Consider the following 27,789-nt stretch of genomic DNA (forward strand, 5'->3'; position numbering starts at 1 on the left):
CAACTGGAGTGTGTCTTCAGCTGTTCCTGGCTCTTTCTCTCCTTTAGTAGCCAGCTTCTGACACTCCTCAAGTCATAAGTGCAAAGGAACAGGCCACAGCCACCCAACAAGAATTGTTTTGGATAAGCAATTGCGAAGCTGAGTCACAAAAGAACTGATGGACCAGCCAATGAGTCTAAACTGGAAATTCCTGTTTTATTCAGCATCCCCAAGTGCACAAATCATGTGGGATTCAGCAAGGCAGGAGGGATCACTGCTTTAGGCCTGGGGTGCAGGGGGACGAGGAAAGGCAATTTGGAAAGTGTATACAAATTATGCCTTCATTTAGTGTAAAACTTATTTCTTGCTTTTCTTTTAATTTGTCTGCCTCTCAGTGTTCAGACAGAAGTCATGTGAGCTTCTGAGCTGCAGGGATGGAGACAGAGGAGAAATGTGTGCATTAGTGCAGAGTGCTGCTGGAGCCCTGGCAGAGTAAGAGGGAGGCAGATAGAGTGTGAGAGTGAAAAGGGGAAGTGGTGGGAGCTGGAACAGCAGTAACTGCTGCTACCACGTCGCAGCTCATGCCTGGGAATCAGCTCCATTGCCAGCACGTTCCTCCATCTCCAGAGGTGCAGATGCCTCCGATTCAGAAGTCCTAGAAAATCCCTGGCACTTCCAGGAGATAAGCGAGTGCTTTTTTGCTGTGAAGAACATTGCTCTGGGGAGTCTGCTCTTTTTCCAGGACTGAAAGAGGTATTTTGTGTCATTAATGTGTGTCTTCTCTGAAAGCAGGTGTGGGATCTGAAAGAAAATAACTGAAGGAAGGATGTCAAAGCAGATGTGGAGAGAGGGGGTGGATTTTCCTCTCTCTCTTCTCCTATTTAGAGAGCTAAAGCAGTAAGGAGATCAAGTAATTAAGATACTGTTTGACTAAAAATATGGAGGATGGGAGAGAGAGGGTTAAAGTGTAGGGGTGGATTGAAGCTGTTTCCCATCTGCACGGTTGTTTCTCCATGTAATCTCTGAAAGTGGAGGAAAAGTTTCCTTGTGCATCTGAAGGAGCAGCACTTACCCAATTAATATCAAGATATGAAACTTATGTATTTACTTAATCTGAACATGGTTTGCTTAAATCTCTGCCTGGCAAATTACAGTTCTCACCACAACAGAGCTCTCCTTAACATATACAAGATTTTGAGGTCTTAATGTCCAGCGGCTGTGATAGCACTTCTGTTTCATTCTCTCTCTTCTGTCTTTCTAGTGTACTTGCCTCCTGCTGTCTGCACTCTCGTCCCGGCCTCTCTCCTGCCCGTGGGGCTGTGGCCCTATGGATGCACCTGTGCAGATTTTCCGGGAGGAGCCAGGCTCCACCTGCTCCCCAGGTCCCTGTCGCCCCCCCAGCACCAGCAGCAGCTGGCTCCTGGGCTGGGTGGACTATGACAGCAACACCACAGGGGCTTTCGGGGATGCCCAGCACAACCACACCAGCATCTCCCCCGCCATCCCCATCATCATCACTGCTGTCTACTCGGTAGTCTTCGTTGTTGGCTTGGTGGGAAACTCTCTGGTCATGTTTGTCATCATAAGGTAAGGGGAAATGGTTGGCTTTGGAGCACTGGATGAAAGAAATGCACATGGTAGTCCCGAAATTTTTTGGGGGGAGGGGAAATAGTTGTGGCTTGAGAAAGCTTTCTGGGAGTGCATACATGAGGAGCTGTGAAAAAGTAACTTAAATGAGCTCAAACGCTTTCACTCAGAGTAGTTTGCCTGGAAGTGCAGTTAGAAACAGAAGGGAGAAGCAGGTTAAAAGTGATAAATCCTGCAGCCTCCAGGAAAGGTGTTATGTGCCTTGGAGCTGTGTTCGTTGGGTGCCCTCTAGGGATGAGAGGCTGCTCTTGTCCAAGAGAAAGCTGGAGTGGAAGAAGACAACTTCTGCAAGGCAGCTTTTCCCTAAAGAAGTGCTCTAGAGAGCAGGAGGGTTTACATGTCTAGTCTTGTGGACGCTGATATATTGCTACCTTGTTGTCTAGTTGCTCGTTTAGCAGGATGGGAAAATTGAAAATGATAAAAATATGTGGAAATGCTCAATGTAAAGCAAGGAATGTTGTTGCTCTGTTTAGTGGGTTTAAACTCCAGTTGTTGCTGTTTGTTTGATAAAAGCAAATTATATGGCTTTGTGAGGCTGTAATTTTTATGCGCTTCCATGCTGCATTACCCATCATACAGAGCAGAGATTTCATTTCTTTTTGTATATATTTTGCAAGAAGAGAGACTCCACAGCTGACACACACTTTTCCCAGCTGCAAAAGCAGAGTTTTTCTAAGCTATCTGTCACTAAAAATGATAGTGCTAATTAACTGCCACTGGCAAGTGGAAATAAATTCAAACTTAGCCAGAGCTCTGAAAGTTATCTTGCATGGATTATACTGTTTTTTATGTATTTCCCTTTTCCTCTCCTTCTTTTACCATCCTAAGATTATTTTTGCAAGGGTCCAGCCAGCTATGGCTCCCTCTCCTACCAGTCCCTGCCTTTGCTATAGTTTTCCCTTTGTCTATCTCCTGATTATGTGATCGAAGAAAGAAAGAAAGAAGTTCTACAAAACAACTTTTTCAGTATCTCTCTCTCCTAGGATTTCTCTGTGGCAGATGCTTTAAACATTACTAGAGTCATTAGATAAATTTGTCTGTCGTATGTATACACACACCTACAGTTTCAAATATTTTTACTTTATAAAAATGATTTTGAAATATTCCAAATGTTCATGTAGGAATTGTCTTTTTTATTTTTGCCTTAACCACTCATGTCCCTCTGTTTCCCTCACAAATACTCTCTGCATGGCTGCATCTCAAGATGGGTATTCATGAGCCACTGAAAAATATAGACTGCAATGATGCCCTTCTGTGTGGAAAGCCAAGCTCTGTGGAAATTTTGTAGAAGATGGTGGCAAGAGAGAGGGTGTCATGCCACCTATCCATTCCACAGTGCCTTTCATTCAGTTGCTACAGATCCCAAGGAGGATGGTGACAGACTGCAGTTCTTCTTTACCCAGCATTTATGCAGAGGGTTTGTGTGAGTCCCCTGTTGCCATTTCTCTTCTCTCTGAACCCTAGAGCTACCATTCTCCTCCTAACACTTGCTGGATTGGTAGGCCACATAGGCCTGGCTCCCTCTCGTATTTCTCTTTTCAATAACATCTGATATTATTACTCACTGAGTCATCTTTTCAGTGACATAAATAACATCCCTCATGTCCTGAGACTCTTGATGAAACTGTTGTCAAGTGTCAAGATTCAGGAGCCACTGAATAGTCTTGAGATGCCTCAGAAATAGGCTCAAATCCAGCCAAAACCTGTGGAGGAGGCAGGCCTCAGCCTATGTCTTCCTTTAATACCTCCCCTTAGGGACCTTTTCCTACTTCTATGCAAGGGCTGCTGAAGAAGCTCGTGGAGACCAGTGAGTCGGTGTGGTGCAGAACATCCCAGCAACCAGCAGCCTATGTGCAGAGTGCTGTGTTCAATGTGCATCCGCCTTTGTGGATGGCTGAGAGAGAAAAAGCACCAAACTAACAGGATGATTGCAGTCCAATGACATTTACAAGCTCCTGTCAAAAAAATATCTGAGTCTGATATGCCTATACAACTTTTCAGCCTTGACTGGGAATCAGATCATGTATTTACATGGTTTAGTCAGGCCAATGTAGTTCTTTCAAATACCTTCCTTCTTATGCGACTATAATACCCATCTTACCAGAGGTCAGGTTAGGCAACAGACCTTGGCTCTTTCCTAGGCCTTCTGTTGGAGAGCATATGCTCATGTATCTATGTTACTATGGAGGGAGTGTAATTTTCCTCTCCGCAATGATGAGGAAGAGGAGAGAACCCTTACACAGAGGTTGCATCCCTCCTGAGATAAAACAGAGGAATTAAAGAGCATTTTATACTCTAGGAGAGAAGTACCAAAGAATAGATAAGGCGAAAAATGAACTAAAGAAGATTTCTACCTAAGATAATAATACAAAAAGAAAGAGAAAATTGCAGGTCAGAGTGTGGGGATCAGTGGTCTGTAGTCTGGACAACTGTGATTCTCAGTAACTGGAGTGGAACGGAGAGCCAAGAGAAATACAAACATTTCTGAAAGATTGCCTCCGTAGAGAACAAAATCTCTATCATATTTTCTATGATAGAGATCACTGGGGAGAGTGACAAAATGCTTTCTAGGAGCTGATGGTGAACGGGATGTCCTTTTGAGGGCCTCAACTACTGAGATGGGAATAGAAAAAGACAGAGAAGAGACACTAGTTTCTACTTCAGTGAATGAAGAAGTGGAAACAGGAAAAAAACAGAGGAGAAGTATTGAAAAGAGATGAAGAAAAAAAACCTTACAAATATGGGAGGCAGTGCTAGAGAGAAAGGGATAGGTTGAGACATAGAGGTAGAGACATGGTCTTTCCTATACTTTAAAGGCAAGGAGAGAGAAAATGCATTGATAGATTGGAGGGGAGAGAGAGGGAGAAATATACATCTTTAAAGTGTTGAGAAATCTCTGTGATGAGAAAACATCAGAGCTGAAACAGGGTAGTAGAGACATTTTTTCACCACTGTTCAAGCATTTAATTTCCTCATGTCGGTGACCATCCATTCCAGCTCCCCTAAACAGAGACTTGTGTTGAAGTCAGAGGAGGAATGGTACTCTAGTACTGTGGTGGCAGCATGGCCCGTTAGAACATGCTGTGGGAGACCTGAATTCTTTTTTTGGTTTTGCTACCAGGCAAAACTTTGTCTTGACCAGAGGCGGTCACTTTATGGGCCTGTGGCTCAGTGTAAAATGGAGATATGGGTATTCACTTTTTTTAAACACATAGAAACAGTTAGATTTAAAAAGCAAAATGCAATCATTAAAACTCCTAACAGAACAAGACCAGGGCTGTTGTAAGCACTTGGGGTTCTTAAAGCACATTGTGGATAGGTTATTTTTAGCATGCACAAAGAGCTGTGCATTGTATATACAGTGCAATCTGTATTCTTCTCAGTGTAAAATGGGGTCTCACTGTGTGGGTGATTTGCAGTAACTCTCCTTGTGTTTGGATCAGCTGTGTGGTACGTGTGCAAAGGCCCAAGTGGTCCAGTGTCAGACCAACTGCAAACTGGATGAGCTGACAGTGCCTCACTCACATCATGTACACAGGATGTAGTGCTCTCGTGCAGTGGCTTCTTTTCCTCGTGAAAAAGTAAGACAGCGATAGGAAATCATGTTGCCTGCTGCAGTGGTGGGAAATTCAGATACTATGCAAGAAGCACAGTATAGTCCCTACAGAGGAGAATGGGAGGGATGAAACGGGTACATAGAAACCAAGTGGTATTATCTGAACTCACCTGAGTAAATTTGTATAGCTTTTTGTGTCTTGGCATGATCAGCTCCTCTATTTCAACCCCAGCCCTTTTTTTGAGACTGGTTTTACCTCAGAGATCTTAGAAGACTCTTCTGGAAGTTTAATAATTGGCTGAAGCTGCTATATAGAAATACTTGTCCCTGGAAGCAGAAAACACTGTGGGGTTGCTGTAGCCTGGGGGCGCACCCTCTAATGACCCCGTGACTGACAAGACCAGACAAAGGAGAAGTGACACCGCAGACCCACACCATAGACATCTCGGGCTGTGGAGCCATTCCTCACAGAACCTGCTAATGGGGGTGTTGCTAGCCATGGAGCAGGGCTGTGGGCTGAGCACGAGGTCACCTGCTGATGTGCACGCTGGTATTGACTAGAGCCACGTGGCCTTGGTATGGCTGTGGGCTGGCGTTGTTCTAACTGGGTATAGAAGGCAGTAAACCACATACACTTGTGTGGACCCAGACCCATAGTCAGCTGGCCTGCAGACTCGAGGACCCATCTGTCAGAGGGGATGCCTCCGACGTCACTGGTGTGGTGAGGAGAAACTGGGGAAAATTAGACCGGAAGGGTGGCCCGTAAGGCATGAGAGCAGTAGCTATACTGTGCACCCGTTGTTAGAGAATCTGGGGAAAACTATACTGGAAGGGTGGCCCATAAGGGGCAAGAGCAGTCATTGCATTGTGCACCTGTGATTGAACTGTACAACTCTGATATGTATATATATTTTCAGTTCTGTTGTATTTCTAGCTTTGCTATACTATTAGCTGTGTTATAACCTCTTAGCTCTAATAAATTCTCACACTTGATCTCTTGAGTCCAGTGCAACTAACCCCAGAATCCGAAAGTATCCCAGATGCCCATCTAGCAGCGCGTTACAGCCATGTGGCTCTCTCTTCCCCATTCCAGATTCCCCTTTTCCATGTACCCTACCTCCATTGTGCCTGAAGTCATTTATTGAGGAGAGCAGCTGCTATCATCAAGATCTTGAATAACCAATCCTGTTTCTTTTAAAATTATCTTTCAAGCTTGCAATGACCTGAATAATATGCTACATTCAAAAAGTTTTAACAAGAAGCTGTCATAGATGTGTGGATTCATTCCTACGGGAAAAGAGCAAGCTTGTATTCCTCTGCTTAGTCTAATGCTTAAGAAAAAATATAAGCAGTAATACATTTCTGTTCTGATATTCATTGAACCCAATAGCATCTTATGCAACAGGAAAATCTATTAAGAAATGTCATTTAAAATCAACTCCTTTCGAGATTGCTTTTAAATCTTCTCCATTATTCATTCCAAACCAGAATGAATACATTAAAAAAAAATTATCCCAAAATAAAATTGATGCAATATACTGGTTTAAATTAATATTAGATTTTGATAACATCAAAAGATTACATGTTTATTTGTTTTAAGTTATTGTTCCAATTTTATTAAACTATTTTTAGAAGTAATATTTTTCTGAAATGAAAAATGAACTTCCAGAGGAGACAACCTAACTGAATTGCCTGTTCTCTATTACCCATATTCAGTATGACTTCATTCTTTCATAAAATCATAGGGTGAGTGGCTAAAAGTAAACGTGTAGCTGTAGTGAACTTGGAAGTTTATGGCTTTTTACCTATAGGTGACTTGATTAAAAAGCTGACACCTTACTATATCAGCATAGAGATATCAAATGGATTGACAGGTAATTTTTCATTGGCTTTCAAAGAGCATCCATCAGCATCTCAGTGAATGGAGTTAATTTTGTAGGTTCTGCAGGTCTTGGTCAAACGTGGCACCATTTTCAGCAGGACTTTGAAGACGGATCGCTACTGATGGCTTTTACAGATAACACAAAGACCAAGGTAGTGGGAAACATGGAAGAGGACAGATTTACAAAAAAAGCATTGGTAGTTTAACAATGCCTGCTCATTTAAATAAAATTTGAGTGATTTTATACATTTAACAGCTTGGTAGGCAATGACGAAGTGAGACCTGGGATTCACAAGCAGACAAGAAATTCAACATGAGTTCCCAGTATGATGCTATAATATGAAGGACTGATACTGAAAAAATGGAGAGAGAGCATAGAAAAGGGTTGAAAAAAATATTCATTAGAGAGAGCGTGAGGCTATAGCTTATCTGTTTGGTTTTTGAACAATAACTTGATATCCATCCAGACACTTCTGCTGGGATTGCAGCAAGGTATTCATTTATTTCAGAGAAAGGTGTAAGTGGAATCAATGGTTGGAAGCAAGACAAAATATGGAGGCCCTTTTGAAATGACAGAAAGTGAAAACCTTTAAGAACTTTCCAACTTGACTGCAGGAGAGGCAGAAAGCTTGAAATATTTTCCTGTCCTCAGCCAGAAGAGAGAGTGGTGAGGAATCTCATGTTCCTCAGCCAAAGCATGGGGTGGGAATGCAGCTGGGAGGTGGAGGACAGGCCAGCTTAGCCCTTCTGTTGAGCAAGACGGAGGGTGGGGAGGGTGGGACCCTTCATTTTGATTTTTCCAACGGAATATTTTGAATTTGCTGAAAGGGTATTTTGGCAAAAAAATCTTATCTTGGTGGCTTTGAACTGCCTGTGATGCACTGAGAGTAAGATAGGATGAAATTATAGGCTTGCTACTCCTACCCTCTATTCAAACTGTGATTAATTTGTCTCGAGTGAAATTCATGGAAACATATGAGCTCCTAAGGAGAGTTTTGCTTTCAGTTACACATTGCTTTTCAAAGAAAAACATCTGGAAAAAACTCCAGTTCTAGAAAGTTTACTTTACGTCTCTGTTTTGACCTCATCTGTAAGAATCGGATATTTCTTGCAAAGTGTGAAGCCTGTGCTCTTCTCCTCAAGGAAGACTTGGCGCTTTGTTTACTGTTATTTTCATTTGTGAAGTTTGAAAGGCATGAGGAAATGGTAGCATGAATGTCATTTTGTCTACTGACAAGCATGAGTACGCAAACTGAATTAGCTTTGGAGGAAGGACTGCATACAGATGGAATGAGAACAGGGAAAGAGGAGTGTCTGACCAATGTTGGCATTCTGCAAAATGTAAAAAGGATATAAATAAAGAATTTTTATGGTCCTGTTGGGAAGTTTGCATGCTAGCCTGTGTATTGTCTTTGAAATATTTATTCCTCCTGGAGCCACAGGGTTCAGATCTTATTAGATTCAGCTTCTAATCTCTAGGGAAGTGAAAATTAGTTCTAGGCTGTTTGCTATTTTCAGTGTTGAGAAATTATTTAAAATGAAAACATCTAGGTGGGAAAAAATGTTCAATAACATTTGCATTGTTTCCAGCCAATATCTATATACATACCTATTGCATTCAGACCCTTTCCCCTTCCAAAAAAAAAAAAAAAAAAAAAAAGGAAAATAAAGAAGGAAAGTTAGACCCTGAAAACCTTCTGCTGGAGCTGCTACCTCTGTCTCCTTAAACAATGAGATTTGTTCTCTTTACCAGGCAATTTTTGTTTTGTGGCACAAAATACTGCCTTTCACACAAGCACATAGGATGCATTTTGCTCAGCTAAGGGATCTCAAAACATCCTTCAAAAAACCCCCATCTTTTCAGGACATAAGAACAATGGGACAGGTGAATGTTACTAGAGACAGAGAATCAGGACTCACCAGGGGAATGGACCCATGGTGAGTGAGGAGGATTAGAATAGGCTGCGTAACACGATGGGAACTCTGCATAGCATCGCTGGTTGCCGGGAAGGGTCTGTACCAGCATAAAGTTTCTCGACAGTCAGCTGCTTGACAAGGTCTAGGTTCAGCTTACTTACCATTAAAGGTCAAAAAATCAGGAATCTTGTCTAAGCTAACTGTCTAGACTCCCCAGTAATAATATTAGATATATTTTTCTTGGATAGAGAACCTATTTTTTAAAATTCTGCATTCTCATTTTTTCAGTTTAAGATGTGATAAATCACACTACCCTTGAGTTTTCTCTGAGCTCCCCTAAAAAAATCATGGAAGCACAGTTTGCACAGCACTTTGCACAGCAGTTCACGCAGAAGGGTGCAAGAAGGCACCTTCATCTCCCGTCGTAGTAGAGTATACTTCCTCAGATATGGTTATGACATGCCACAGTGCGCATTCCCTAGTAGCTGTTGGAGTTGCTGTGTCATCTGCATCAGAGGCTTCCACCCAGACAGACCTTCTGACAGCAGATGCAGCTTTACAGGTCTCAGGCTGCAGGGAGTGCCTGGGGCCTTTCTGTGAGGCTGGGGCTGACAGTCAACTTTTCTGCAGAAGGTGTGATGATGTGGATGAATTGTGTCACCGGGTAAAGGAGTTACAGGCAGAAGTAAGCAGGCTGCGTCGCATCTGAGAAGTTGAGCAAGAGAGAGATAGGTTATTATCAGAGACCCTACAGCTTCCAGAGCCTCAACCCCCCCCCGCAGCAGTGGTGATGCAGGTGGGCTCTGTGCCATGTGGAACAGTAAGTCACAACTCTGCAGAAGAGGAAGGCTGGAAACTGGTCACCTCTCATATGAGGAGAAAGGTTCTTGCTCCTCCTGAAGACTTGCAGTTGATGAACAGGTTTACTGCCCTCCAAGCCGAGGAGGAGCTGGGCACGTCTCCAAGTGAAGCAAATGAGCCAATGGACCCTGTGTGACACAGGAACACCTGGAAGAAGTGGAGAGTGATTGTTGTGGGTGACTCCCTGCTGCAGGGGACAGAGGCACTCATCTGCTGTCCTGACCTCTTCTGTAGAGAGGTTTTCTGCCTGCCGGGGGCTCAGACCTGAGATGTCATGAAAAGACTGCTGAGCCTTGTCCACTGATATGACTCTAACCCCCTTTCGCTCTTCAACGTGGGCACCAATGATACCAAGGGCAACTTGAAAAGTATTAAATAGGATTTCAGAGCTCTGGGGATGGTGGTCAGGACCCAGGTCATTTTCCCCTTAGTCTTGCCAGTGAGAGGGAAGGATGGGATGAGGAGGAGACAGATACTCCAAATAAACAACTGACTGTGCCACTGGTGTTAGCAACGAGGTTTTGGTTTCTATGACCATGGGACCTGTTCGAACTGACTGGGGGAGATGGGATCCACCTCACTAAATGAGACACACGCGTCTGCCAACAGGCTGGCCAACCTCGTAAGGAGGGCTTTAAACTACGAAAAACAGGGGAAGGGGAGAGTTATAGGGACCATGCAGTCTGCGAAACAGGACTCAAGTGGGGATACCTCCAACAAGTGCATGCAGCTAAGAAGGTAGCTACATGGCAAGACTATGGGGAATCCTCTTGCACTCCTCCTGGGAAATCTGCGTGCTGGAATACCTCTCTGAAGTGTCTGTACACAAATGCACGCAGCATGGAGAACAAACAGGAAGAATTAGATATCTCTGTGCGGTCGCAGGGCTATGATCTCTTTGCAATTACAGAGATCTGGTGGGATAGCTCACGTGATTGGAATGCTGCCATGGATGGCTACAGGCTCTTTAAGAAGGACAGACCAGGAAGGCGAGGTGGGGGAGTTGCCCTATATGTGAGAGAGCAACTGGAATGTATGGAGTTCTGCCTGGGGGAGGAAAATGAGTGGATCGAGGGCTTGTGGGTAAGGATTAAAGGGCAGGCTAACATGGGTAACACTGTTGTGGGTGTTTGCTACAGGCCATCTGATCAGGAAGAGGCAGTAGATGAGGCCTTCTGCACACAGCTGGAAGTAGACTCACAATCACAGGCCCTGGTTCTCATGGGGGACTTCAACCACCCTGATATCTGCTGGAGGAACAACAGAGCAAGGCACAAGCAATCCAGAAGGTTCCTGGAAAGCACTGATGATAACTTTCTGACACAGGTGATGGAGGGGCCAACGAGGAGAGGTGCACTGCTGGACCTTGTACTAACAAACAAGGAAGGGCTGGCTGGAGATGTGGAAGTTGGGGACAGCCTTGGCTGCAGTGACCATGAGATGATGGAGTTCAGGTTCCTGTGAGGAGGGAGCAGGGCAATAAGTAAGATGATAACCCTGGACTTTGGAAGAGCTAACTTTGGCCTCTTCAGGGACCATCTTGGAAGAATCCCATGGGATAAGACCCTAGAAGGAAGAGGGGTCCAAGATAGCTAGTTAATATTCAAAGATCACTTCCTCATGCTCAAAAATGATGCATTTCAACGAGTAAGAAGTTGAGCAAAGGGGGCAAGTGACATGCATAGATGAACAAGGAGCTCCTGGAAAACTCAAACACAAGCACAAAGTGTACAGAAGGTAGAAGCAGGGACCAACCACTTGGGAGGAATATAGGGATGTCATCCAAATATGCAGGGACGTGACTAGGAAGGCCAAGGCCCATTTGGAATTTAATCTGGCAAGGGATATCAAGGACAGCATGTAGGGCTTCTTGAAATACATCAGTAATGAAAGGAATACTAGGGGAAATGTGGGCCCACTAATGAATGGGGCATGTGCCCTGGTGATGAAGGATACAGAGAAGGCAGAGATACTGAATGCCTTCTTTGCTTCAGTCTTTACTGCTAAGACCAGCCCTCAGGAATCCCAGATCCTGGAGACCAGGGAGAAAGTCTGGAGAAAGGAAGACTTTCCCTTGGTCAAGGAGGATCGAGTTAGACACCATTTAAGAAAACTTGGCACCTGCAAGTCCATGGGCCTTGATGGGATGCACCCACGAATGTGGAGGGAGCTGGCAGGCATCATTACTAGGCTACTCTCAATCATCTTTGAAAGGCCATGGTGATCAGGAGAGGTGCCTGAGGAGTGTAAGAAAGTCAGTGTCAGTCCAGTCTTCAAAAAGGGCAAGAAGGAGGGCCCAGGGAACTACAGGCCAGTCAGCCTCACCTTGATCCCTGGGAAGGTGATGGAGCAACTCATCCTGGATGCCATCTCTAAGCATGTGGAGGAAAAGAAGGTGATCAGGAGTAGTCAGCATGGATTCACAATTCAGGAGTAGTCAGCATGGATTCACAAAAGGGATATAATGCTTAACCTATCTGATAGCCTTCTATGATGGAATGACTGTCTGGGTAGATGAGGGGAGAGCAGTGGATGTTGTCTACCTTGACTTCAGCAAGGCTTTTGACACTATCTCCCATAACATCCTTGTAGGAAAGCTGAGGAAGTACGGGTTAGATGAGCAGACAGTGATGTGGATTGAGAACTGGCTGTAGGGCAGAGCTCAGAGGGCTGTGATTAGTAGCTCAGTCTAGTTGGAGACCTGTAGCTAGCGGTGTCCCCCAGGGGTCAATACTGGGTCCAGTATTATTCAACTTACTCATCAATGACCTAGATGAAGGGACAGAGTGCAGCCGCAGCAAGTTTGCTGATGATCCAAAACTGGGAGGAATGGCTGATACACCAGAGGGCTGTGCTGCCCTTCAGAGGGACCTGGACAGGCTGGAGAGATGGGCAGAGGGGAACCTCATGAAGTTCAACAAAGGGAAGTGGAGAGTCCTGCACCTGGGGAGGAATAACCCGAAGCACCATCACAGACTGGGGGCTGACCTGCTGGAAAGCAGCTCTGCAGAGAAGGACTGGGGGCTTCTGGTGGACAACAAGTTGACCTTGAGTCAGCAATGTGCCGTTGTGGCCAGGAAGGCCAGTGGTATCCTGGAGTGCATTAGGAAGAGCATTGCCAGCAGTTTGAGGGAGGTGATCCTCCCCCTCTACTCAGCCCTGGTGAGGCCACATCTGGAGTACTGTGTCTAGATCTGGGCTCCCCAGTACAAGAGAGACATGGAGCTACTGGAGTAAGTCCAGTGGAGGGCTATTAAGATGATTAGGGGACTGGAGCGTCTCTCATATGAGGAAAGGCTGAGAGAGCTGGGACCGCTCAGCCTGGAGAAGAGAAGATTTAGGAGGGATCTTATCAATGTATGTAAGTATCTGAAGGGAGGGTGTAAAGAGGATGGGGCCAGACCCTCTTCAGTGGTGCCCACTGATAGGATGAGATGCAACAGGCACAAACTGAAACACAGGAAGTTCTGTCTGAACATGAGGAAAAACTTTTTTACTGTGAGGGTGACAGAGCACTGGAACAGGTTGCCCAGAGGTTGTGGAGTCTCTTTCTCTGGAGATATTCAAAACCTGTCTGGATGTGATCCTGTGCAATGTGCTGTAGGTGACCCTGCTTGACCAGGGGGGGTTGGACCAGATGATCTCTAAAGGTCCCTTCCAACCTCAATGATTCTGTGATTCTGTGAAATTTCACACTATTGGTGCTTCTAAAATTAAGCATATTGTGTTCAAAAAGGAGCTCTAATCTCAGACACAAATATTAAAAAACCTTTATCTTAGAAGAAGGAAAAAAAAGGTCATTCTTGTTGAAGTAGTATGAATTTTTCTTTATTTAATGACCAGGAGATATGTACGAATCTTCTCTTCCCCCAGTTCAGAAGCTGGTGCTTTTCTTCATTAAGCCACTTAGAAATAGGCACCTACAGGTGCTTATTAATACACAGAAGTCCAGTTTAGGATACTGTCTTATAAGCAACATATACAACTTTCGTAAGCTCCCAATAACTTTGAAGTTAAAAACAGACAACATTTAAATGTGTGCACTGACAATGTATGCCTCTTTTTAAAGTGTTTTCTGAGGTCCTTTCCAGGGTTAAATTCTGGCTGTCATTCAAAATGTGATAATAACATACAACCCAATGTGAACATGGAGACTGCAGCATATTGATTTTTACATTCTTTACATAACCTCAATCTTAGTTTCATATTGGCATAAACCTTTTATATTGAATTTTTAGACCCAAAAGATAGCAGAGCCATCATATTAAATTGATGTGTTTTTTGGAATAGACTGTTATCCTTTTTTTTTTTTTTTTTTTTTTTTTTAATGTTGTGATGCAGTATGGTATTGAGTGTGCCCTGAATATAATCGTGAGATTTAGAGTTTTCCTGACTAAACTTTTCAGCTGCTTGATCCTCCATATATATCATTCAGAGAAACCTGGTGGAACAGAGCCTGCATCCTCATGACAGGTGTTTTTGCAGTTTGTTTTTATATGTACTTTAGCCTTCATTTTCTTTCAGTGACTCGAATGTCTGCCAAAAATATGTATCTGTTATACCTTCTTGTACTTTATGCCTTTATGCTTTAGCTATGCTACTGCTACTGGAGAATACTATTGTAGAATGTTTGTTAGACTTGCTAAAACCACCTCCTCATCTCAGATTTCATACTGTAAGGAACATTTCAGCCTATTGAATTAAAAAAACAAAACAAAACAAGAAAAACTGAAGCTTTCTCAGCTTTCATTAGCTTTATTAATGTTATGCTGTACTTTTTAATCACATTCCTTTCCTCTGCCTGAGATTCTAAGAGGGTCTACTAGCAGATTTAGATTTTAGGGGATTTTGATTTTTTCGGAAAGCACATCAGTTTCTTAATGGCATACTTCCTTCTTCTATAAACAAAATTTCTTTTATGTGATAGAGATGTGATTTCTTCCTATTTACTGTCTTAAAATGATGTGTAAAGTAAGTTCTGCTCCAGCAATAAAAGTACAATAATGATAAGTGACGTGAGGACTTGTGGAAGTTGTATAAGGTCAGTCTAAAGTCAGTCGTGGAGAATTCACTTTTGAAAATAGGAGTTAGGCTAAATTTTGATGGTTTTGAGAATTTTGATTGTGATATGTAAGTAGACATCATTTTGTCCTTGCTGCTTAAAAATCATCATCATATAACCATCCAAAAATACATCCAAACCAAAGATTTCATTTTCATCTTGACTCTATTTTTCTGCTGCGTTTCCATATATCTTCCAGTTATTTACATCCCACAGAGGCTTGAGTCCTTACAGTTTGGCAAGTAGTCTCAAGATCCACCAACTCACTTAAGTCATCAGAAGTTACTCTGCCTCTTGAAATTAGATTCTAGCATCTGATTTAAAAGAAGGACCTTCCATTTATTTGTAGTATGTCACCTGGTCCAGCTGTCACCTGGTTATGTGCATTTAACAACCCAGCATTTAACAAATGATTTTCTACACACATAATTTGCAGTGAATGATTTATAGAGCAACGGCTAATAAATATTTTAATGGTTTCTGAAATTTTTATCTCAAAGATGCTAAGGAAGTGCTTGTCATTAATTACCACTGTGTCATCTATGCTGAAGTTACGTTCAGGTTTCCCATATCTGCTCTGCTAGATTAACTGAAGCAGGCAGTAGTATTTTCCCCTGAAAATACTACTGAACAAAAGCCAGCTATTTGAGCAATAATTTTAATTTTGCAAAGGCAAACATGATTCCCTTACTCCATCAAAATGTTCATCTTGTTTAAGTGCAGATGTGAGTGGACCAGGGGAGGAAGGAAACCCCAAACCACACACAATACTGCCTCCTTTATTTTAGTGCCATAGAATGAAGCCGTAGAAAAGCAGCAAGTCAAATCTCTCACCATGTTTCACTGGAAAAAAACTAAAGCTTTTCAAAGAGCTTTATTGGTGGAATGGCTTGCTGTGCGGGTTTCCTCCATTATATGTTCTCTCCCATATACGACTTTGATTCAGTTGCATTGAAAGTTGTCTAAATGATGATGATTGGATAAATCTGTATTACTTTTACCTGTGAATGATGAAACATCCTTCCTATTGGATCTATGTAGTGAGGAAAATCAATTTTCTTATATGTGCATGTGTTGTATAGTCCAACAAATCAAAACTGCTCACTTTAAATGTGTAATATCATATACAACATGTGTATCCTCAGAGAACATGATTGATGTCCCAGCTTCAGAAACTTGAATCTTGAAGTTGCCTAAAAGATTAATTCTATTTTACAGAGGGTTTTTCCTATTCCGCCAGTGAAAAGGGAAGGAAAGGGGATACAGGGAAAATATAGTATATGATCACATAATTAAACTATGTCACAGTGTTGCACACAAAAATGAGTTGAATTAAGGTTGCAGGGCACAGGAAATGCCAGATATAAAGGCTTTCAGGTAGTTAATTTAGTTAATTTGTCAAATCTAGTACAATTCTCTTATTATTGGAGTATATGTTATATATAGGAGTATATAGGAGTTATTTTTCATTGCAATTTTCTAATTTTCATTTAAAGGAGAAAGATGAAAGAAATTCTTGTATATGCAACAGCAAACTGTCCTTATCCAAACCTTTGGAAAAGTTGTTAGAGATAAACAGAAGTAATGATTCAGAAGAATTATTAGTTATTTCAACTTTGTTTGTCACATGCCATTATATTTCATTTAAATATTTCTTCAGTGAGCATTGTAACTTGTATTTGACTAAAGCATAACTTTTTGCAAAGCATGAGACATTGATTTGAAGACATCAAAAGATGGAAAAATTACTCCTTTCCTGTGTAAATTGTTCCAAATAATAATCATCCTAGTTGTTAGGAAAAATCCATCATTGTTTCTAAGCTGAGTTTGCCTAGCTTTGACTTTTACGAATTGGTCCTTGTAATGCTTTTCTCTGCAGTCTGAAAGGGCTCTTCAGCACCTGCTATTTTCTCCCTGTGGAGGTCTTTAGACACTGTAATCAAGTCACCTCTCACTGTTTTTTTTGATAAACTAAATGCATTGAGCTCTTTAAGCTACTCGCAGTACGATTTTTCTCCAGTCCTTCCAGTTATTTTTGTGACTTTTATGTGTGCTTTCCAACTTTTCTTATTCGTTTTTTTTTGCCCTGTGAACAAGACAACAATTCCAAATTTCATCAGTGCCATCCATAGAAGTAGAACTGCCCTTCTACCTCTCCTGTTTCAGACATTTAATGGAAATCAGTCCATTTTAGCACAGATTTTCAGTCTGAACTTCTAGTGAGTTTTCGTTTAGTCTGACAACTGGATTGCATTCAGAGCTCCTTTTCTTTTGCAGGAGGAAAATTCCTAGTCTGTTAATATGTCTTATATTTGTTTGTCTTAGCTATATACTCTTGCATTTGTGTTTCAACAGCGTCCTACAGGCTACAATATGAACTACAGGACAAACCACCATATCTGCTGGAAGGCCTGTTTGGGACATTGTTCTGGAAGAGCTAGGGATGCCCAGCTCCGACTGGCGCGTGTGCTCTCACCTCTGCTCTGTCCCTGATCTTGGAGAAGTTCAAACTAGCGCAGAGGGAGACTGGACCATGGGGATCATTCAGTGTTTGTGGAGATCTTGTTGCTTCTTCCTTCTGGTTCTCTTTGACCAGATAGTCCTAATGTATCACTTGCTATAGCTTTATTCAAGATACAAGCCTGGATTTGGACTATACATCAGGCAGCAGACAACACGCTCCCGGGAAGCAAGTATCAAGAATTTTTATAGCCATTTGCAGCAGTTGGTAGAGGGATAGAGTATAACTTGTTGGCATCTGAGTGAGAAGAGCTTACTTTCTTTTGCCTTGCAGTTCTCTTTTCTATCCTTTGAGCCAACATTTGTTTTTTTCTCAACAAGTTGTAATCAGAGCGATTTAGAAAAACTGATGGTTTTATTTAAGGCTTTATGTTGGTCATAAAATGGCATTTTTGTTCATACTTTAATAAGAGCTAACCTACTTGGCAGGCGCATTTGTCAGTACTCTGAAACAATGCTGAAGATTTTCTGCAATTGTTTTTGATGTTACACATTTAAAGGCAAGTAGGCACATTACACTGTATAATGTTCATTAGCTTGACTGGCCAAGTCTTATATTTCCATGTGTAAATTACTTAATGAGGTGTAGCAAAATCTGACTAAACATGTTTCTGTGTGCTTTGCATGTGCACCTTTTAGTTAGAGCACACATTCAATGCAGGTGAAACAGTTCTGAGCAAGGAAAACCTGTCATTGAATCTCACGATAAACTAATACCAATGAGCAACAGTAACTACTTAAGGAGACGAAAAAGGAAGCATTTCAGAAAGGAGTGTTGAGTATGTCTCTGTATTAACAACAGGGAAAAGACACAGGCTCTCCTTCACACTTTGTGTCCATAGCAGAGTCGGAAGCAGCTCTCCGCATCCTGGAACACAATCTGTTGCCCCAGCAGTTAGATCACCACTGTGGCAGAGCAAAGGCAATCTGCCCTCTCAAAAACTGGATCCTACTGTTCTGTGTAGGTTAAGGTTCTTACCAGTTAAGTACTTCATTTTAATGAATTTAAAGGATACAGAGAAATTATTGCTATGATCTTTCTTTTCCACTGTGATTTCCTACTTAAACAATCACCATGTTTTACATTTTGTGTCAGGAAATAGATGAGAACTGGGAAAAGCTGAGGATAAGAAAGGAAAAGCAATTTGAAAAGTAGGAGCAAAGGAGGGAAATTGCTAAAACTCATATGAGCTGGCATTGTTGCAATGAATTCAATGAGAAAAACTACCCTATAAGAGAGAATCTGGCCCATCAGACATAATGGTTAACATGGATTTTTACCAGAGAATGGGATGCCTATTACCTTCACTAAAAAAAACCCTGCAAAGCTGGTAATCATCAGTAGTTAGCTATAAGTAAAGGAAGTTCATTTTTGTCACTTCCAAATGTAAGCAATGGTATTTGTATGCATATTGATTTGAGAAGATGGAGTTGAAAGCTGGATTATATTCATTCATATATCTGTTTTTGCCTGCAGTGGACAGTTCTAACTGATAATGCAGTTGCTGAGGGACTGAGTGAAATGTATTTACTATCATTCCATTGGACCTGAATGTGTCTATACCCTTCTGTACAAACTAGAAATGATAGTAGAAAACTAATTATGGTGAGGGTTCCCTGACAAATTATTACATATTTGAATGTGCCTATATAACAATATTTTGATATAGTAAAGCCTTATGTTTTGTTTTTCAGGTATACAAAGATGAAGACAGCAACCAACATCTACATTTTCAATCTGGCTTTGGCAGATGCACTAGTTACCACTACTATGCCTTTCCAGAGCACTGAGTACCTGATGAACTCTTGGCCATTTGGGGATGTGCTCTGTAAAATAGTTATTTCGATTGACTATTATAACATGTTTACCAGCATATTCACACTGACTATGATGAGTGTTGATAGATACATTGCCGTGTGTCACCCTGTGAAGGCTCTGGACTTCCGTACTCCTCTCAAGGCAAAGATAATAAACATCTGTATCTGGCTATTGTCCTCGTCTGTTGGCATATCTGCCATAGTTCTTGGAGGGACCAAAGTCAGAGAAGGTGGGTGTGAGCATTCAAACTCAAGCTTTTTTGTTTTTCGAATGACATAAAATGTAGCTTAGAATATTGACTAAACCAGATTGAGTCATACTTCAATAATTTATGCATGCCATCATATTGCACGCAAAAGATCATCCACGTTCCTTGGCTAAAAATGTATGTCTAAATTTCTGACACTTTGAAATATATTGTGGAACATCTGAGTATGAGATATAAATAATTTAAGCTCAGGTGCCATTGCCAACTAAAAGAACAAAATGCACTTTGAAATATTGTCCTTGCAAGGATGACACCATCAAAAACTGAGAGCGGACAGTAGGGGAGAGTAATCAAGGACTTGAGTACTGTGGAGAGATCAAAGAAGATCAGCTTAGGATGAAACTTGAAATGTGGATTGAAGGTGCTTTTTATAGGTTTTGTGAGACTAGTTTTGATGAAGTTCCAAGAACAGAAACTAGCTTGCCTGTCATTAGTGTTAGTATTAAAATCACCATTAGTATTAAAACCTGGGAGCTGATTATAAACAGACAATTCACAGAACTCAAAGGTGTGGTGAAGGAAGGAAAGGTGTCAATAGCTGGAAAGAGAAAATTGAGCTAAATGCATTAAAAAAGATAGTATCAGAAATTCTGGTATAGAAAGGAATAGGGATGTACATGAGGACTTGGAAAGGTTGAGAATAAAACCAGCAGGGCAATTGGGAATATAGAGTGCAGCAGAGAAGTAACTACAAGAATACAGAGAATACAAAGCAGAGCATCTTTAGACTCTGCTTGAAATTTCTAATCCATTAAGGACTGCAAATTTAGTCCCTCTAACTAGTGATCCATTACCAAAGCTGGTCATCTAGGAAGTGAAACTTATTTTGAAATCCTTCTGGAGAAGGAAAGGGGAGAAGCTTTCTCTCACACACATACTTTATACCCACAAGCATGATACTCACAGTGCAGGAACAGTTCTGTATTTTCCAAAGGACTGAGGCCTCTAATGATGTCCTTGTGTTTAGCTTATCCTGTTACTGATAGCTCTATAAAATACAAGAAGTCATGCATATTTAGTTTCACTTCTTCCAAGAGAAATGGTAAACTTAATGGGACACTTTTATCAGGCAGTGAAAACAGATGTCCAATATTAAACTGTTTGACATAGATCAATGCAGACAAAACATCAATGCACACTAACAACCACTGAAGGGCTGATTGGTTTGGTTGCTGTTCCAGATGTACAGATTTTTTTCTTGGTCTTGGTCTTCTGACAGGTAGGTGCCAGGAGAGTCCTCTGGAAACGATTCTTCCAGCTCTGTAGAAGGTCAAGTGTCCTGCTCTGTGGCACTGTAACTCTTCTCAGCAGTAAAGTTTTGGCAGGCTCTATAAAACAATGTCTGGCTCAGAAAAAAATCACTTTTAGACACCTTCATTTGGGAAGAATAATTGTCTGACTTGTACGTATGAAATCTTCAAGGCTTTGAAACATTGGCTCAGGCTGGTGCCCTGTTTGGAGCATGCTTAACTAGCAGAATATCCCTGTCATTCAGTATAACCATCACATTTAGAACAGGGGGCTTCTCTGAGGCCAGAAATGAATAAAGTTTCTCATGCCATGTGGCAAGAGCCTCCTCCTCCTCCCCCAAAGCAGAGGCTAGTAATACACATCTCAGCGGGGCAAATGAGTTCTGAAATTATGGGCAAATGCTCCTCAGCCCCTTCTGTTCAGCTCTGCTCATCTGGTCTAAGGTGTCTCTCAAGCATTTATTGCCAATTATCTTGTCTAGTGTGTTCATGAATTGATCTGATAAATGGTATAGGGGATGCAGCAAGGATACCCCCTTCGCCTGACAGCTGGAGCTCAAGACTGACATTTTAATTTCTGCTGGTGAAAATATTTGTTGTTTATATACTACAGGACCTCTATGGGGTTCACATTTGGACATGAGCTGAACATAAAGAGAAAGTGTCCATATCTGAAACTTCCACCTTATGCTCAGTTAGTCCCTTTTGTTCTCGTAGTATGGGATTGTTCCCAGTGGTATATTTTCCCTGCAATGAAAATTTCACATCCGTGTAATTTTCCCTCTCTGGCCTTAAAGGGGTCTTTCTTGCTAAAGATTCATTCACTTAAAAAAAAAGAGAGAGAGAAAGAGAGAGGTACTATCACTATTTCCAGTGACAGTATGAAGGCTCCAGTTCAGTACAGAAGAGCATGGACACTTAAAAGTGGAAGTAATTGATAAAGTCTGTGAGAAATATATTTCCTGTGTGTATTTCCAGGACTAAAATTCACTTTAGATGGTAACTTATCAAACACATTTTAAAATAGATTTATACTAAAGTACTAACTAAAATTCATTATTTTTCTCTAAATATATTAATCTTCTTGGAATAGCTGCCTTCCTTCCTGAGTAAGAAAGGTCAGTATGAAATCTTAAGTGCTCACTTAGTGACACTGTTCTTAATTCTACATATTTTCAGGCCATAAGAATAAAATATAAATTGGGTTTTATTCTCTTCCCAAGTTGCTGGTAGAAGTTAAGATATTGTGCATCTTTTCCAAGGGTCTTTGATGGTTAGCTGGTTGTAAACTGGGATTCCATGCATTTCATTATATTATATACATCATTGGAAACACATGAATATTAATGATTTTTTTAAAAGATTTTGAATAGAAAGTAAACAGCAATGAGATCTAAAACAATAATTAAATTCATATTTGATTATTTGAAATTCTCAAGTATCTTGTCACTTACAAATCATATTATAGCATAGCAAGCAGGCCCATATTTAATCCAGATTTTAAAATATTTTGAAAAGTCATCAGTACTAAAATTCACTGTTATGTGTTGGGATGTGTATTTGTGACTTTTTGTAAGCAAAATAGATTTTTGCCTCTGTTACGCATCAAATTTGAGTCCCACATTGCCCTCTCAGATACAGTCAAATCTAATTCCATTGTTCTGAATCAAAGGATTCTATCTACATGACAATTTTTAGCCAAAACAAATAATTATCATAATTTATTCTTCCCTTTCTTGAGTACTAAAAGTAAACAATAGTTTAGGATTAAATACATGCTGATTACTATTAGTGAATTTCAGTTTACTAAACTATTTGTGATATTTAATCAAAGCTAATTAAGTCAGTTATAGGTGTCACCTTTTTATATGTTTTTCTTCTAGAAGACTTCCAAATTTAATTAGAACTGAAAAGTCTCAAAATGCCACCTTAAAATTTACATGCATCATACTGACTTATTAACTAGAAACGAGAAAGTGAATCAATTATTTTTCCTACATTGTTCTAACATGTTTGCAAGAGATAATCATGATTCTACAGATGTTACTTTTTTATTTTGTGGGCAATATAATGATTTTGATTTTTTCTCTGAAGAAGACAACTTCTCAGAATTTTCTTATGAAACAAATTTCCAGAAAAGAAAAATTGAGATCAATTGAGTCATTTTAATTTGAGTCCATTTTACTGATTTTGCAATTTTTAATCTTTTTGAGTGTACTTATGCCTACATTTTATATTCGTATACGTTCCTATTAAATATTATGTTAATATAACTGTATTGATGGTACAGGTTATCTTAATGTTATGGCATTGATTTTATATTAATTATATATAAAATAAATTTTACACTTTTTATCTTAATAAAGTACATATTCTTTATAGCATATTTCAATATAAGATTAAAACAACTAAAATGAAAATTTGCTATGAAAAAGAATATCGGCACGATCCATTCCAATACAATGGACATGAAACACTTCTGCTTTTTTTTTTTCCTGTTTTTGCTTTCAGTTGTTTTTGTTCACAACTATCATGCATCAGTGAAATACTTTATTCTGATGAATTACAATTTCTAATGAAAAATTACATGTTGGAAAATTTTGAACTAATTTCTGGCCTTTGCTTTTCCATCCCTGGAAATCCTGTCTGCATTTTTTAGCCCTTTGGTGTGGGATTCTGGTTGGGCTGTTGTTAGACTTGTTTTTCCAGCTGCAGCTGAAGTGTTTTGTACTTCCAGCATGACTCCAGCTGTTCACCAGCTTCATGTCATAAGCTCCTGTCCCCTTGGACGTAGCCGTGTAACTGCATTGGTATACCTTCCCATGGCTTTGTCATGATGATGTGGCTACCATACATATTTTAAACGGTGCCAGTTATTCTAACCTAATTATTTTGATAAATCTGGGCCAGAGACTAACTGTATATGAAATTAAGGTAGTAGAGCTGAAGAGGCAGTTTCTCCTGGGAGGGGGTTTCGATGAGCAGCTGGATGGGGTCCAGAGCAGTCAGCCCTGATCACAGCCCAGGTTTATCCAAAAGGGCACATCTGGCTGCGGCTGCGCCAGTGCGGCTGCTGTGGCTGAATCCTAACTTCATTGCTGCGGCTAGGCCATGATATGCTACAGGTAACAGCAATAATCAATGTGAAAACTTCTTTCAAGATGATTTTTGATGTTTCTAGAATAAAATTGAATAAAAGCAAGGTGCCTTAAACATAGATCACAAAAGATTTAGACAAGTCGTCCAAAAGTTAAATCATACTTGTGTTGTCAGCCTAGCATTCTCCATTAGGCTTCAAATATATGTCTTTTCACTTTTCAGCCTTCAGAATCGTACATTAGTCATTATATTGTTTATAACAAAGACTCAAATGTTTTACTTTAATTTCGATTTTTTAATCTGAATGTTCTAGTGTTCAATATGATCCAGGAAGATTTCTGATATCCAACCATGAAAATGTCTATATGATATCATAATGACACCTTTTTGCCCCTTGCCATTTTTCAAAACAAATTTTCTATCTGCTTGATTTGTGAGGCATTCAGATATCAAGGAAGTACGGTTTGGTGAAATTTTCTCTGACTAGTTCTGCTGGAGACAGATATGAAAATGTGATGCGCAACAATATATTGAATCTTTCCGTCTTTAAATCTGATTCAATAAAGGCTAATACATGGTAATTTGTAAAGGAATGATGAATTTGGTAGGGAAAATGAAAACACTCCAAAGAATAATGCAGTGCTTGAGAGGATAAAATCTTAACTACAATTCAGAGTGAAAAATCCCAGTGTTACCTCGACTTATCTACAGGGGAGTTCATCTGCTGATAGTGGTTGTAAATTTATCCCTTCTCTTGCTTTGTGATTTATCATGTTTCTTGTTTTTCCATATGGTTTATATGCTGGAAGGCTGCAACGAGGTCAGCAAGAGAAACCTAAAATATTTAATTCCTCAGCAGTCTCCTGTCAGACGGAATATTACTAGGATGTCAAATAATTTGATAGCCTGTGACTTTGAATCCTGGCATGGGCAAGGAGAAAGGGAGCAGGCCAGATCCTGCAAGCTCCACACAGGCTGAATTTTCAATGACATGATTTGCGGAAAGAGCAGCTTATATTTGACTCTGCACAAGCACACATTTTCTCTGCCGCTATTTAACTGAAAAGAAGCTGTTGCCAGGAAATAAGTTTTCTGAATGCAAGCACTTACACATATTTCATTTGCACTGAAGAAGGCACATGGGAAAACATTATTACACAATTATTGCATATTGGCAAAATCTTCCTACGATCAAAACCCTCATTCAGCTCCCACCATTCATGATGCCAAAAATCTGCCTCCTCCCACAGGCAAACACATATATAGCTTAATAATAACTATGAGATTTCTCCTCCGTTGAACATGGTACTCATTCTGGCTTTAAATCTCAGTGAGATTCAAAGGAAAGCAACTGTTCAGCCTGTCTTCATAAATTTTTATTTTTGTGCCTCTGCATTTTTATCTCCTCCTATGGGAACCAAAATTTGTACAGTGTTATACATTTTAAAAAGCCCAACTCCCTCTAAGTAATTTCTAGACAGAGCTATGTAAAACCAGTTTCAATTGTAATTGAAAGCTTTCCTTGGAGTGATTTAATAACTCCATTTATTAGTACCACATTACCTGATAATAACTTTTGCTAGCTTATATTATGACAATGTTATTGTTTAGAATATGTAATAATAACACAATTTTCTTCTTGTTGTTTCTTTTATTCTTAGATACTGCTAGCACTGAGTGTTCCCTGCAATTTCCAGACAGAGATTACATGTGGTGGGACATCTTCATGAAAATCTGTGTCTTTGTCTTTGCGTTTGTTATTCCAGTTCTCATTATAATTGTTTGCTATACTCTGATGATCCTGCGTCTTAAAAGTGTACGGCTTCTCTCGGGGTCTCGAGAAAAAGATCGAAACCTGCGCCGCATCACCAGATTGGTTCTTGTGGTTGTGGCAGTGTTTATTATCTGTTGGACTCCTATTCACATTTTTGTGCTGGTTGAAGCGTTAGGGGATGTGTCCCATAGTACTGCGGCTATATCCAGCTACTATTTCTGTATTGCTTTGGGTTACACCAATAGCAGCCTCAATCCGATCCTGTATGCTTTTTTGGATGAAAACTTCAAGAGATGTTTCAAGGACTTCTGTTTTCCATTTAAAATGAGGATGGACAGGCAGAGCACCAGCAGAGTCAGAAACACTGTGCAAGACCCGGCTTATATGAGGGAAACAGATGGGACAAACAAACCTGTATGACTAGTCGTGGAAATGTCATCTTACTGTCCTCAAGAAAGAGAAGAATCCAATGACCTAGGAGTGACTCAGATTACTACTGCAGTTTGAGCTAGACTCACCCAGAGGGACATTTCTGGAATATTTAAGAAATCCTAGTGGTTTGAACTAAAACAAGCTAATTATTGACAAGCAAGAAACCCCTGAAAATAAGCTCAAATGAAAAGGACCTGACTGGTGATCAGGTTTTGAGGCCATGTTTACTGTAGAGCATGTTTGGGGAGATAGGAGATACTTATTATTGTACCAGGTAACTCTGGATCAGGAAGGCTCTAGCTTTTCTCTTTACAATGTATAAGGTAATATTAAGCAACATTTGGTCGTAACACTGAGTTATGCTAGGAATACAGTTTTGACTTGACAGTGATTACTTCTGAAGTACATAGTTTGAAAACTTGATTTGTTGTACTCTTTTGCAGTGAATAATGATGTTTATGTTTCTGCAGAACACTGACAGAGCTATAATCAATATTCTCCTCAATTAATATATCCGTAATATTTGTCCATGCTGTGGAAATCCAAGTTAAGCATGATATGCCTACATACCAAAGTGATTTTATTGTGTTTGTATATGGTAAAACATTTCAGTGTTTTAAAAAATGTATTGCGATTTAAGGCAAATTGTTAGTATATTTTTAGCACATGCTTAGTCACCTACGTGTTACGTTTTTTATGTGTGATTTTCCAAGATGACTGCGTATTTATTGATTGTGAATAATATAATATGCATTTCAGCAATGTATTTTGAACAAGAGACAGGAAAACTTCAAATTCTTCATTTGTTGCAAAACTGATGAAAAATTGTCCCCCATTCATTATACTGGAACATAAATACTTCCGTTCCATTTTGAGAAAAGGACATACTTAAAAATAGTGCTGTACTTGTTTTCTGGGACAATTTGCAAGCAGACCAAAATAAATATTTGAAGAGTTGTTATTAGAAAACAGTACACTGATTAAGCGGACTGATACAGAGGCAATTAATATGAAATATATTGGATGCTCTAATGGCACTTGAAAGTGAAAGTTCTCATTTTACTGATGATAATAAGTTTTTCTGTGATACAGTCCTATGAAATGAGTAAATTTATTTGTTTTTCTGTGAAGATGGAGAAGCCAAGGCACAGAGAAGTTACTGTCTTGCTGAAGGTAAGTTTATGGCAAAACTGAGTCTAACCTGCCACCTTTTGCCCATAGTCTTTAGTCTACCTAACTGTTAAATATTACTATTCTTATTTCTTCTCTCCCTGAGGTTTGGGGAAATATTGTCATTATCTTCACTAAGAACAGGTTTAGCCACCAGAAGTCTTGATAACTTTTTTGTTTATACAAAATCATCAGTAAGGTGTGTGCCTTTGCTACATAGTAAATTTGCTGAGAAACACAGTCTGGTTTGGTCCTAGTGGACCATGAAACCAACCAACCAAAAATTCTTTGTGCACACCAGTACAAATCATGAGATTTGCCATTGTAGCTTGCAGTACAGGTCTTGTGGAAATGCTGTGGAGATGCAACCATCCTGAAAACTTTGACAGTCGTCATTTTCAAATACAGTCACGTATGTCAAATAATTTTTGTACTGGGTGAACAAATGCAGTTACATTCATCTTTCAGCACCAAAGTAATCTTGAACAGTTAGTGGTCTTTATAGCCATTTAGTGGAGCTGCTATGTGGAACAGATCTTGTGAAATTCAGGCC

The 27,789-nt window shown here is 40.3% G+C and overlaps 1 protein-coding gene across 1 annotated transcript; it reads left to right on the top strand.

The window, feature by feature from the left end:
• Positions 1-1,257: 1,257 nt before the first annotated feature.
• Positions 1,258-27,311, top strand: OPRK1 (opioid receptor kappa 1). The gene is made up of 3 exons (XM_026097395.2): positions 1,258-1,566; positions 19,120-19,472; positions 25,522-27,311. Exons 1-3 carry the CDS (start codon positions 1,307-1,309, stop codon positions 26,052-26,054), a joined length of 1,146 nt encoding a protein of 381 aa, XP_025953180.1. The 5' UTR covers positions 1,258-1,306; the 3' UTR covers positions 26,055-27,311.
• The last annotated feature ends 478 nt before the right edge of the window (positions 27,312-27,789 follow it).

Source organism: Dromaius novaehollandiae, chromosome 2 (assembly GCF_036370855.1).
Source record: "Dromaius novaehollandiae isolate bDroNov1 chromosome 2, bDroNov1.hap1, whole genome shotgun sequence".
NCBI lineage: Eukaryota > Metazoa > Chordata > Aves > Casuariiformes > Dromaiidae > Dromaius > Dromaius novaehollandiae.

Excerpts from the sequence above, each read along its gene's own strand:
- OPRK1 (XM_026097395.2), top strand. The coding sequence starts at position 1,307 with ATGGATGCACCTGTGCAGATTTTCCGGGAGGAGCCAGGCTCCACCTGC. Across the intron at positions 1,567-19,119 it reads GTCATGTTTGTCATCATAAG|GTATACAAAGATGAAGACAG; the intron begins GTAAGGGGAAAT and ends TTTGTTTTTCAG. Across the intron at positions 19,473-25,521 it reads AGGGACCAAAGTCAGAGAAG|ATACTGCTAGCACTGAGTGT; the intron begins GTGGGTGTGAGC and ends TTTTATTCTTAG.